The sequence below is a fragment of the Chelon labrosus genome (genome assembly GCF_963514085.1).
Source record: "Chelon labrosus genome assembly, chromosome: 9".
Lineage (NCBI taxonomy): Eukaryota > Metazoa > Chordata > Actinopteri > Mugiliformes > Mugilidae > Chelon > Chelon labrosus.
The window spans coordinates 3,430,696-3,443,833 of record NC_140359.1 but is presented as its reverse complement, the minus strand read 5'-3'; the positions used below and the strand labels follow the sequence as shown (position 1 = coordinate 3,443,833).

Sequence of the window (13,138 nt, the reverse complement as noted above, 5' to 3'; positions counted from 1 at the left end):
CAACTTTGTTTTCATTTTGGAGGCAGTGGCTTGTAGTACTGTTGAATTGTAGTGCGTTCCTATTATTTTGTCCTCGGTGGGCTAGACTGAATAACAGAAACACTTTTAATTCAGTCCAGTGTAACAGCACCACCAGCTCCATCCTCCAAAGTGATGTTACAGTTGAAAGCCCAGCTGTTTCAACATGAACTGAACTTTAGAGCAGTCACGAAGGAGGATTTAGGGCAGGACTGCTTTATTGGAATGCATTCACTAGTGTACCTAATGTTTTGGCAAGCGAGTGCACAGTCAAATACTTGAGTAACATGCTCTTACTTTTAAAATATTGACGGAAGTCTCTCTCCTCATGCTGTAACTTGATACCAGAGTGGCTTCTCTCTCTCTCTCTCGCTTGCTCTCCTCCCTGTTGCTATGGAAACAGGGCCGGTCCAGGTGGAGCCTCTGGCTGGCGTCTTGTCGGGTCACGTGTGGGTCTGTGGACGGGGAACATCGGATGGAAAGTGGTGTCTCCAGCGTTCACGTCAACGGCGAGTTCGTGGAAACAAGCAGCTCGGATTTCTGCTCAAAGAAACTGAGGAGGGCTGCGTGATTTTTTCTTATTTTATTTTCTGTAAGGTTTGATTTGTTCCTGTTTGTTCTCCTTCCGTGGGGCTTGGTGCTTCAGAGAGGAGTCGATTAACTCGCAGGGATCTTTGGGGAAGGGGATGCTGCTGCTGCTGCCGCTGCCGCTGCTGTCTGTGGACGGTCTCGGGTGGAGGATATGTCTTGACTCCTCACTGTGAGCCAGTTGTTGTCTGCGCCGCAGTCTTTTGCATCAAAGTGGCAATTTCTTACTTTTATTTCATTTAATTCTTCGGATTATTGTCCTCCTTTGGAAGCATCCCTTTGACTTGCAGTGCTCACGCCCGTGTGTGCAGCCCCCCCTGAGGACCGGGGCTAGACGACCGGAGGAGGACCACCCATGAAAATGATGTATCATGGAGGAGTGAGACCGCGCAAACTTTGAGCAACAATTTGACGCCGGGGACAGAGACAGCATGGGAGCCATCAGGCCGACGTGGACGACAGAGCCTCTCCTCGTTTGGTTGTGAATGTTTGACTCCTGCGGTCGCGGCAGACTCGCGCACCCAAAGGACCTGCTGGGGGACGGGGCGACAGCGTGCGTTGTGATGCTTCTTCCCCACAGTCTCTTTCCCGGTGTCAGTTTTGGTTTCTCCAGCAAGATCCGCGCTATCCCAGAATGTCTCGCTTTGAAGGCGAACTGCCCAGCCGCTATGGAGGCGGCTGTCCCGCGGGGCCGGCCAGAGGGGCCAGCCGACAGCCGGGGCCTCCCGGGGGCCCGAGGGTGTACAAGCAGACGATGGCCCAGAGAGCCAGGACCATGGCTATCTACAACCCCATCCCAGTCAAACAGAGCTGCCTCACCGTCAACCGCTCTCTGTTCATCTTCAGCGAGGATAACATCATACGGAAATATGCCAAAAAGATCACCGAATGGCCATATCCTTACACCCCAGCCTGCCCCCGTAGACAAGCCCTGCAATCCCGTCACACCACTGCGCCGAACTCCGCCTAAAAATAAGCCAAATTAAGCTTCCTCGCTAGCAGTAGAAACAAACATCCAGAAAACGATACACTCGTCTTCCAGCAATTACATTAAAGATAATACTCTTTAATTCTGCACTAATAAAACATGCATAAAAATAAAATAAAAAAAATTACTCTTGACAAGTTTTATTTTAGAAAAGTGTACCCACAGATGCTGACAGTCAAGGGAACCTTAAAGAGACTAGTTTCTTAATGGAGTGTGGCGTTATTTCATCAATTTAGAGAACTTTGATCATGTACGTTTGGGAAGCTTGAGTGCAAAACGTGTTTAGTGTTTGGTTACAGTTCAGAAATATATTTAATGTAAAGTCTCCTAGTCCAGGGTTGTCTTTTCTTGTTAAGCTGTCTTACCTTCTTAGACATTTCTGCGGTGGTAAAGTGGCTGCATGCCGGCTTTCTATCCCTGACATTTCCTGGTGAAGGCTGCTGTTCTGCAGAGGGTGCTGTCCATAGTGCTGAACTCCCAGCAATCTGCATGGGTGTGACGCCAAACAAACAAGCTGGTGGCTTGTGAAACGCAGCTCTTTATGGGGCTTGAAAGCAGCTGCTGGGGCCTTTTTAATACACACAGCTTGCAGTGCCACCTGTTGAACTTGTGCAGATTCTCACCTGTGCAGATTTTTTGGCCACTTTCTGAGGAAGAATTCAACACCTTGTGTGTTTATTCATTCTTGAGCCTTTTAGCTGGCTACTCCTTGTGCTGAACCAAACCCTCATCAAGCTGTGATGTCGCATTGCCAAGCCTTTTATTCTGATGCAGAGCATTCATGGCAGGCGCTGCAGGATGATGCATTGTGGCCGCCCGAGCGGCTGGAGCCCAGTGACTGGAGCCCGTTGGCAGACTCCGTCTCCTGAGGTTCTCCTGGCTGAGCTGGAACAGTCCCCAGGGGATGTCGGAGCGGTGGTGGTGCCTAATGACACAAACAGCGTGCAGTGCAGGGAAGGGAAACACCCAACAATCTGCCCAGAGCTGTGTCCGGTTTCCTGAAATAAGACAGAGATTTTAGGCCGTGACAGACGGGTAGACGGTTGCTGTATCTTTATCTGACAGGTGAAGAGAAGGTGTGTGATCATCTGTCTGTAAATCACAGAGGAATGTGTGAGAAGCCCACAGCGTAGTTTAGGAATATCAGGGTTTTAATGGTGCATTAAGTTTCCTCGTCACTGCTTTGTAACAGCTTCTGTGGTTTTGGGGCTTTCCAAAGTCTCAAAGAAAAACCCAACCCTGGAGAAACATCAGGGTTTCTCTGCCTGGGCTCATGGCTTAAAAAATTTAACAGGAAGTCTGCATTATGAATCAAGGATGGTGACAGAAGACGGCATTAATGAGGCAGGGCAGGGGCTGGAGGGGACGGGGTGCTCCAATGAAACATGATATGTAGATGCATTATGGGACGTGTTCCTCATCTTGGCTCTAAAAGTCGTCTTTGTTATGTGGTTAAAAGAGCTTAATCTGCTTTATTTACATGCAAGCTGAATATTTTATTCAGTAGCAGGCTACACATTCTTAGTGCTTACTCACGTGGCAGTTAACGCACCATGAACCATGAACGGTCTAACAGTCTCACTGTTTTATACCAGCTGGAAATTGCACCATTGTGTGTCAAATAATAATAATCCAGAATTTCTTGGAAACCTCCCTAAAAAGAATAGCAATAATAAAAAAATATTAGATTATGTGGGAAAATTTGCTCTAGTTTATATTCATGTTCAAATGTATTGGAAACTTCAACATACATAAATAAATAAATACATAAATAAAAAGTAAGTAAAAAAATAATAGAAAAATAAACAGTAAGCAGTAGTAGTAGTAGTAGTAGTAGTAGAGTAGTTACACTGATGGATACCGACATCTAGTGTGTAATACTACCAGCATTACTTTCTTAAGTATTGTATCTGAATACATTAACTCTGGTTACCTTTTCCTCAAGCTGCTTTGAATTATCATGCGGTATGGATGTGGGACCCACTGTCTATGTTCTGCTCTGTCTGTCTTATGACTCTCTTTTCCAGGATTTGCCCGGGTCTGGTAAAACTCTCTCCGTTCTCTTTGTTTATAAGATGTCAGCCGTGTCCCACAGCTGCCACTGATGCACGCCAAAAGATCTTTTAGCTAAATTTGACTGCAGCTTCAGGTGCAGAATATGTGTTCCCAGCAGTTTGTAGTCTAGTAGTTTGTCTGTCTTGACTTCTGTTGAAAACTTCCTTAACACTCGCACTCCATTTGAGTACATGATCCTGGCCACCATTATAGCCAACTGCATCGTGCTGGCCTTGGAGCAACACCTGCCGGCCTCAGACAAAACCCCGATGTCGGAGCGTTTGGTGAGTATGACTGCTGCCTGTTTTGTAAGAGGCTTGTTTTCAGGCTGCAGACTCTGTGCCTCCTGCTATCTATCAGTTATAGACTTCTACACAGCTTCATCCAGTCCTCCCGCTTTTTTTTTTCTGTTCGTGTTCTCATACGTTTGAACCGTTCAGCGTGCATTAAGCTGTTTACTGATAATCATTGTAAATGCAAAGCAGTGTTCCATTTTTCATGCCGTCGGTGTCAGCTGGGGTCTCTCCTCGTCAGCGCCGCAGGTTAATCTGAAACCTGCAGAGCTGCCTTTGATGCCCCTGTGTATCATTACCTCAGGTTACCCCTGCTGCGCGTTCTCCCCCCACCTCTCTCTCTCTCTTGTTAAATCTTTCCATTAAAGAAGCGAGTGCTGTGAGCCCTTCTGTCCAATCAAAGAGCGGCTGGTGGCAGGGGCAGGGCTGTTTTAAGAATGAAATGTCACTCCCTGAGGCAAGGAGCCTCGCAGCTGCCCGCTTTCATTGATCCACTCTGTGAGATGGGGCTAAAACCCCTGTCTGACAGACACACCACAGAGTTCATCGTGATCAGATGTGTCACCAGCTCTGCTCCTATACGGCTTACACCGATCCGCCATAACTTTAAGACCTCTGACAGTTGAAGGCAATAGCACTGATTATGTGTCGCTTTTGTTACACCTCTCAGTGGAAGACATATATTAGGTAGCAAGTGAAAACGTTGTCCTCAAAGTTGATGTTAGAAGCAGGAAAATTGGCGGGTGGAAGGATTTGAGTGACTTTGGCCAGGTCCAAAATGTGATGGCTTGACAATTAGGACAGAAGACCTCCAAATCTGCTGCCGGCCAAGGCTTGTTGATGCATGTGGGAAGCTAAATCTGGCCCATATGGTCCGATCCTCAGACTGCTCGAAAAATGAATAATGCTTCTGACAGAAAGGCGTTAGAACACACAGCAGTTTGTTTTGTACGGGGCTGCGTAGCTGCAGAACAGTCACGGTGTGTCCATGGTGACTCCTGTCCTCTCTTGAAAGCTCCTACAATGGGCACATGGGCATCAGAACTGGACCATGAAGGTGGCTTGGTAAGGGCTGTTTTGGGACATACACAATGTTAGGCATGTGGTCATAATGGTATGGCGGATCGGTGTATCTTTCCTTCCCTAGCAGCTGTCTAGTCCTAATAAACAACTGCAGGGCTAAAAATGCCTTGACTCCTGTCAGTGAGCTGTGCCAAGTATGCGAGGGCTAATGATTATTTTCATTGCTGAATAATCGCCTAATAACTTTTCTATGAAGCAATTAATTTTTTAATTGGTTATGTTATTTGTTATTGTCCCACAGTGGGTGTAAGAGGAGGAAGTTGGGGGGAATGGATGAATAAGAAATATTTGTGAAGCACTGTACAACGAACAAACCGTCCACAATTTCTTTGTGGCGGAAAGTTGTTCTCCGATAAAGAATAGTTGGGCAGGCTTCAAATAGTTGTGGACAGAATAGTGTCATCTGAGCGCAACAACATGGCTCTGATTGGTTGTAGGACTATCCAACTGCATGCAGAGATGTTTTTTCTGTAAACAAGCTCTAACAAGTGCAATTAGACTTGTAGGTTTTCTCAGAGACGTTTCCCCATCCCCCAGTAGGAACATCTCTGGGTGTTCCCCACTCAGACGGGTGTGAATGGGGTTGAAACACTTCCCTTCACTCCTTGATAGTGGAGTCTCTGGGCAATAATGGGTTGTTGGAGTACCATTCATTTGGGAAGTAAAAGAGGATCAAAACCGATTCCTCAGATTACATGTTGTCACAGACCTTAGTCATGCCACAGATGCTCCTATTAAAACCTCAACTCCACACCAGTCTGTAAGAACGGAAGAAGCTACTCGCATGAAACGTCTTCGAGAAACCCTACAAGTCCAGCGTCCCTTGTCTCAGCTTGTTGTGTGGATGTACCATGACCTGGATGACTGAGAACCTTCACTCACAAATCTAAATGTGGAGTGACTCATAATCTGGCTCCACCAGGCCAACTCTGTTCCGCAGAGTTTAAGGTGCAATATGGAACACTATGCATATTGCGTGTTGGACTTGTATCTGGTCTAGTAAAGATTTTTCTGTCATGCTGTCCATGCAGTACATCATCTGAAGCAGAGCCGCTGCATTAAGCATAAAGAAAATCCATCGGCCAGAACTGATTCAAGCCTCCCAAAGCTCATAGTTGGTCTTGTTTGGTGTAATGTATATTGGAACTGACAATTCTCAGACAAAGTTGAGCTTCTACAAAGTATAATTACTACCAGGTCCAAAAAGAACACACGTTATTTCTGTTGTTAATATTTTGAGTGTTAAATCAATCTGTCATGTTTTCTGCAAACAAAACGTACCTTCCCTGACGTCCAACTGCTACCTAACCATCCCCAAACCATCTCCTACTTCCCTGCACTCACTTAAAACTAAACTGTAGGCCACTGTCAAACTACTGTGGTGCAGAGGGCTTGATTTTAGAGCTTGATGTTAGACCTTTTATTTTAATAGATGACATAAACTGTCCAGTGTGTACTTTTTATTAACACAGGTAAAAGTCTGTATTTCCATGAACCCTCCTCATTCCACTCTCCTCTCTCCTAACAGGACGACACAGAGCCCTACTTTATTGGAATATTTTGTTTTGAGGCTGGCATCAAGATCATCGCCCTGGGCTTTGCTTTTCACAAAGGCTCCTACCTGCGTAATGGGTGGAATGTAATGGACTTTGTGGTGGTCCTAACAGGGTGAGTAGCGCTGGCCTAATGGCTTGTACAGCTGCTAACTGATAGAGCTGATGGGTAGCAGCGATTAATGAGGGGAGGGGAAAGCTTTGCTGCTTGTGTGTGTGTGTGCGTGTGTGCATGTGTTGCATTTTTAATGATCACTAGAGTCGAGCCATTCCAGATGGCAGGGTGCTTTCTTCCTGTCTGAATAAACAGAGGCTTGATAAGGTGGCAGTGTCTGCATCACGCGAGCAGAAAACCTACAGTGCACAAATTACTGTGATGCAGGGTTTCAGGGAAATCTTGGAGGGTTTTTTTTTTGTGTGGAATGATGAAAACCATTTATATTTTCCAGCCATAACACAGTGTTGCCTTTTGAGTGAGAATTCTGATTGTCAGAGGCACTGGAGCTCATTTCATCCCTGTGAAGTGGACTGTTTCATGTGTTGTGCTGGAGCTGGTGTCAAGTGACAACTACCATGTAATGTCTGCTTTGTACAATAGAAGGAGGATCATTCCTAAACAAATCTATCTGAGAGTAAAAAAAAAAAAAACAGTGCATTGACATCACATGACACAGCCACCTGATGTCAGATAAACACTCACCATGATGGAATATTCCATTCATTCCAGTTTTGTGTCACATCAGTAAGAATTCAAATGGTCACAGGACGCTTTACAGAACCCAGAGCCTGAACCCCCCCAGAGAAATTACTAAAGCCATGGGGGCAAGGAAGAAACCTTGAGCAGGACCCGGCTCATATGGGGGGAACCCATTTGCTTGAGGCCAGCTGCCTAGACCTATACCTGCATAAGGAAGGGATGGTTCAGGGTCATCTCAGCTATTTTAAGAGAATTTTAAGTCTAAGTAGAGAGGGTGTCTGCCTCCCAAACCCAAACTGGGAGCTAGTTCCACAGGACAGAGGCCTGGTAGCTAAAGGCTCTACATCCAAATCTACTTTTAAAAAAACACTAGGAACCACAAGTGAACCTACACTTTGAACCTACATGAGTTTGAGTAAAGAAAGGGTTAAGTTTGTTATATAAACCCAACCATATTTAGGTTGGTTTAGTTGAGCTACTTCCGCCACTCTGAATGACCCAAGATGTAAGATTAAAACCAGTATACCAATAGTGTAAAAGTATTTCCAACATTTATCCCCTTTTTGGAGTTCACTAAACATTTATCTGTTACAGTGATTTAGTACTTAACTGTTGTACCAAATATTCTACTGATTAATCAAGTAATCAGAGAAGAAATACTTTATGAAAGGAGTTAGGGATGGCCCAACACCAAGCTGGTTCTCCACAGCTACCCCTAGGTGGTGGTTGGGGCTCTCTCCTTATCCCAGAGTCAGTCAGCTGTAGCCGAATACTATGTATAACATAATGTTGTATTTATCTTCCCGATACTCCTCATCCAGCTCTTTATTGATGCTGTCATTGGTTCACTGCTAAAGGAGGTGTTTTCATTAATGAGATGAACTGTTAGTTCAGACAGGAGCCACGATCAGCTCACAAGCCCAGCTCACCACCAGCTCAGCCACCTCCACCCTAGCTCCTGTTTTTATGCTGTGTCTGTCTATCAGTGTTAATGCCCGTATCACTGATGCTGGCTCTGTTCTGCACCAGGGACCAGTCGTTGCTGCTCTCCCAGAACAGAGCCATGCCGCCAAAAAGAATTTACTACTTTGACTAAAGTGGTCCTGATATATAATAAAATTGGAACAGAATTGGAACATAACATACGACAAAATTTTGTTTCTGAAACCGCAACTGTTATGTTGAAAGCAGCAGAGCCAGTATATAAGCTCAGTAATAGCTCTGTGGAAACAAATGTAAAATGTAAACACATCTTGTTGTCCTTCCTCTGCTGCTGTTGTGGATCCATTGCCTGCAGGTATGCAGCTGGAGAGCACAGCTCATGGCTCAGCCTGCAGCCAATTAGCCAAGTTTTAAATGATACCTGGCAAACTAAGCAGCTGCAGTTGACAGCTTTTGTTTTAGTTTGCTCATAACAATTCATGTTAGCCTTACAAGCACACTGTGATTATGTACAACATACCAACAGTTGTCAGTCTGCAGTCCTGCTGAGCAGGTATTATTTTAAAGGACTCTTATTGGCTTTTTTACCTTCAAAAGGTAACTGTAGTTGTTATCAGCTCGAGTAAAAACGTACCAGACAGAGAGGAGAGGTTGCTGCTTGACAACAAATTGAACAAGATAATATTTGGAATAGTCTGTTTCTCCTGTTGATTTGGACTCCGGCGATGAAGCATTGCTGGAGCACTAATGTTGCACAAAGACTTCCGGAGCGTTAGTTGCCTCAGCTAGCTGTCTCTGGAGATTTTCATTTTGAGTGATTTACATCAACGGGCAGATCACAAGGATACTCTCTCTTGGATTATTCTTTCTTCCATGTATCATCCAGTGACATGCTAGTTCAATATATGATGGCGGAACTGTTCCAACTACAATTCCTCTTGCAGGCACCTGGATATTGCTTGACATTTTCACTAGAAATACATCAGTCATTGATCCCAACAGAACTACAACTTTCATGATACAAAATCAATCCTTCTGGTCTTCCAATCCACATCCTCCTTGGAAATCTGGAATTATTGCTGCACTGACAGTGCTTAGACTTGGGTAAAAACAAAATCTCCTTTGGACTATTTAATAGCTGTTAGTTCACCAACAAGAGACCTCTTGACTATGATTTACTGAAAGATAGTGAGATCGATTTTTTTTTTTCCTTTGGCTTAGTTGTAGCAACAACACAATAATATTTCCCAGACTGTCCCTCCTTGGTTGGTTTACATTGGACACAGGGGATTATAAATCACACCTTGACAGCTTTCAGTTGCAACAATTCAATATTTTTTCCTGCTCGCTCCTGAAGTCACATTCTTGATCTCATCAGCTGCTCAGGTGTAGTTCCTTTCAGTTGTGCCACATCTGATTAGTACATATCTGTCCATAAGGTAATGTTTTTTTACTATCTCTCCATAGCCAAGACTGACTGACTTTTATGCTTACTTAAGTAGCACAGAAGTCGTACAGATGAAGGGAGGACAGGTATCCTGTTTCTATATTAAATGGTAACCTGCTTGCACCTTCTTGTATTCCACTGCTCTGTACAACAATTTGAATCACTTTTTAAATGCTTTTAATGTCTGGCCTTATTTAAATATCCAAACCTTCTGCTTGTTAGCTACATCCCTATCTTACTCGTCTGGTTATAGTCTGCTAACCTTCCCTGTCCCCTCAACTAACTCATATTCTATACTACATTCGACCCTTTCTTCTTCCCTGGTTCCTGCTGAAGAAACCTGGTGCAGACCTCTATTTGTAATTTACCATTTTTCTCAGAAATAATGGAAAGAGCACTTGTAGCTCAGGTCCTCACTCATCGCTTGGACAGTAATTTGTAGTTTCTAGTTTCTGTCCCTTCCAAACAACGACAGCTGAGTCCCGGCTCTTACTAATCTTTCTCGATTGTGTCTAAGTGCAGCCTACTGCACTGCTGATGCTGCTGATAGGAATTATGTTGGAATCACTGGCATCACTCTTTCCTGATTCAGATTGTACATAATTGGTTGTAATTTGCTCAAACATTTCAGCGGTGTCCCTCAGGGCTGTGTCTTAGGGCCTCACTTTACACTTTACTGTGCTTGTAAGACCTGCGGTGTCTTGAAAAACCTCTGTGAATAAAATGGCTGATTTATATACTAGTTGTAGCTTATTTTAATTGTTATACTTCTACATCTATTTCAACCATTTTGAGATTGTTTCCGGTAGCTTTTTTAAATTATATGCTCACTCTCTGATTACTACTTAGACCTTCTTCATTACTTAGGTTTGTTTTTATTAAATCATAAGCTCTGTTTTATCAGTTTAGTTTTATTTGAACTCCTGTAACTATAACTAACAAATATTTAGTATTCTATTGGGTTTTTACTTTTAAGTTGTGATGCTACTACAAATCATCTTGGGAGTAACCAGAGAGGGTCCCTTGGTATTGAATGAGAAGGCTAGTATGGTAATAATGTTATTGGTGTGGGGGGATGGAGAACATGTGAGCAAGGTTGGCTGTAGCATTGGGGGTAGTGATGGAGGATGCTGTTACACTGCAGAAAGTCCCTGGACGCCTGCTGGTACCTCCAGGGAATGGCCCAGCCTCTCTTACACAATTGCACAGAGGTTTATTTGGACCATCTTGGGCTTGTGTCAGGAACCTTATTTGCAATAAACAGAGCCTCCGCCAATTCCCAAAACCCTCATCAACGCCCCCGCCACTCCCACTGGAAGTCACTGGAAGCCACCGAGCCTTTGTTCTTGTTGTTTTCTTGTGGAGGTGGCCTTTTTGTAGGCTTCCAGTGAGTGTCCCAAGGACAGCTGATGAAAAAGTAGCAAGCCGGTTGCACAAAGAATTTTACAGTTTCTGGTCCTTGCTCAGTTTGATGTTTTGTAGTTGCAGAGTAAGGTAGCTGCTCTTTAAGATCTCACAACACACCGCAATAGGACAAAAGGAATAGAATACAGGGCAACCAGTGTTTGCAACACATAACAAACAGCTACGATTATATCTAAAAGTCCTACATATAGAAAAACAACTTGGTTTGTATAAGTATGTATAGGCTGTGTGAATGCATGTATGCCACATGTACTCTGAGCTGAATATGTTGAGTGTAGAGGTGAGGATTATTGACAAATTGTCGGGGCATGCAGCCAGAGCCTCTTCCAGTGTGTGTTTGTGTGGGTGTGTGTGTGGATGGGAGCGGCCTAATTCAATTGAAGCTGAGCAGGCTGACATGATAACCATAATTGTAGGGCTGGGTGGTGGACAGAGGCCATTACAACAACGGTCTGGTCATCTTATCAATGCCATGCTACACTGGCAGGCTGAGCCATGTTGTCAGGGTCGAAACTGGATTGCTCCTGTGAAACTACGCATGCACATGCAGCTGACACGCTTAAACATGCATGCACGCACATGTAAAAAAAAAACAACAACCAACCAACCAACCAAAAAAAAAAAAAAAATAAAACACATCTCCATGATGAGATGTCCATTTCCTGCAGGATGTGCTGTGCAGAAACCCATAGCCATTAGGCATTAGCAGTGACTCACTGATAATCAGCATTCAGCTGATATGGACTCCAAGACCTCAGTCAGCTTGGAAACCAGTTTGCAATATGGACATTCACACTTCCCTTGTGTCAGATTGAAGAACGTTGGGTCTGAAAACCATGCAACAAGTAAAACAAAGGATACACTTGTATACATCAGCCACAACATTAACATCTTGTGACAATTCAATGTTCTGCTGGAAACTTTTGGACCTGGCATTCATGTGGATGTTACTTAGACATGTAGCACCCACCTACACCAGACCAGGCACCCCCACCCCATAGCAATGACACTCCTTGATGTCAGCAGCCATCCCCATCAGGATGCAGTCTGATACAGACACACAATGCTTTAGGAACAACTAAAGAAACATGAAGAGCAGCACAAGGTGTTGACCTGGCCTCCAAATTCACTAGATCTCAAACTGATCAAGTATCTGTGGGATGATCCACTTGGCCCCTCCCCTCAACCCATAGGACTCAAAGGCCCCCACTAACAACATTCTGTTGCCAGACACCACAGGACACCCTCAGAAGGCCCATGCCCATTCTCTAATGAGTCACAAGGGAGACCTACACAATATATAGGAAGGTGGTCATAATGTTATGCCTGATCGGTGTATAGTATAGCTGCAGTCATCTTACGCTAATAGCTTATCTGTTAGCTTTCTACTGTTAACTGAGGTTAACATTATTTTTATGGATTTTCTGATTAAATTAAAACAATAATTTGTTTTATTTTATTTTAATTTTTAAGGTTCTTGGACAAAACAGCCAGCCATTGTCAGATAAATCTATTTCCCCAAATATCAGCTCTTTATAATGCATATTGTTGATTAAGCTGCTGCTGCTGGGAGCAAGATTTGTAACTGTTTCGTGAGAAGAATTGCAAAAACGTTGTTTGTCAGTAAGACACTCCTGTGAGATTTCATGATGGGGCGTGTTCCAGCTGATAAAGAGAACAATATAAAACTCTGCACGCAATTGGATGGTCCCCCAACCAGTCAGAGCCATTTTGTTGTAAACAAATTCAACTCCATTGTGCTCACATGATGTGTATAACTATGTTGCATTACTCTTCTTCCCATGGCTGCATAAAGCCCACCCAAACAATTTGATTGGCCTGGCAGATGATTGCTGGAGCATAATTGGTTCCCAACGGAGGGATTCCAGGCCAACGTTACACCACAAAAATATTGTGAGCAGGGAAGTTTGTCTGGCTTCCAGGCTTCCATGTTGCAATCTTGAATTTGTGATAAGGTAAGGGTGTTACCTATTTCTATATTTTTTTTCTGTTCAGGTTTGTCAGTTTATTTCCATCGGCCTTGCTTCT

At 44.0% G+C, this 13,138-nt stretch overlaps 1 protein-coding gene across 1 annotated transcript in view; it reads left to right on the top strand.

Moving 5' to 3' along the window:
- Window positions 1-1,172: 1,172 nt before the first annotated feature.
- Window positions 1,173-13,138, top strand: part of cacna1ba (calcium channel, voltage-dependent, N type, alpha 1B subunit, a) — a gene marked incomplete at its 3' end in the record, with an annotated part of 117,421 nt that continues 105,455 nt past the window's right edge. The window contains exons 1-3 of the mRNA XM_084551414.1: window positions 1,173-1,500; window positions 3,828-3,933; window positions 6,554-6,693. Coding sequence (XP_084407540.1) covers window positions 1,241-1,500; window positions 3,828-3,933; window positions 6,554-6,693 — 506 coding nt within the window. The 5' untranslated portion in view covers window positions 1,173-1,240. The remainder of the gene's footprint in view (window positions 1,501-3,827; window positions 3,934-6,553; window positions 6,694-13,138) is intronic.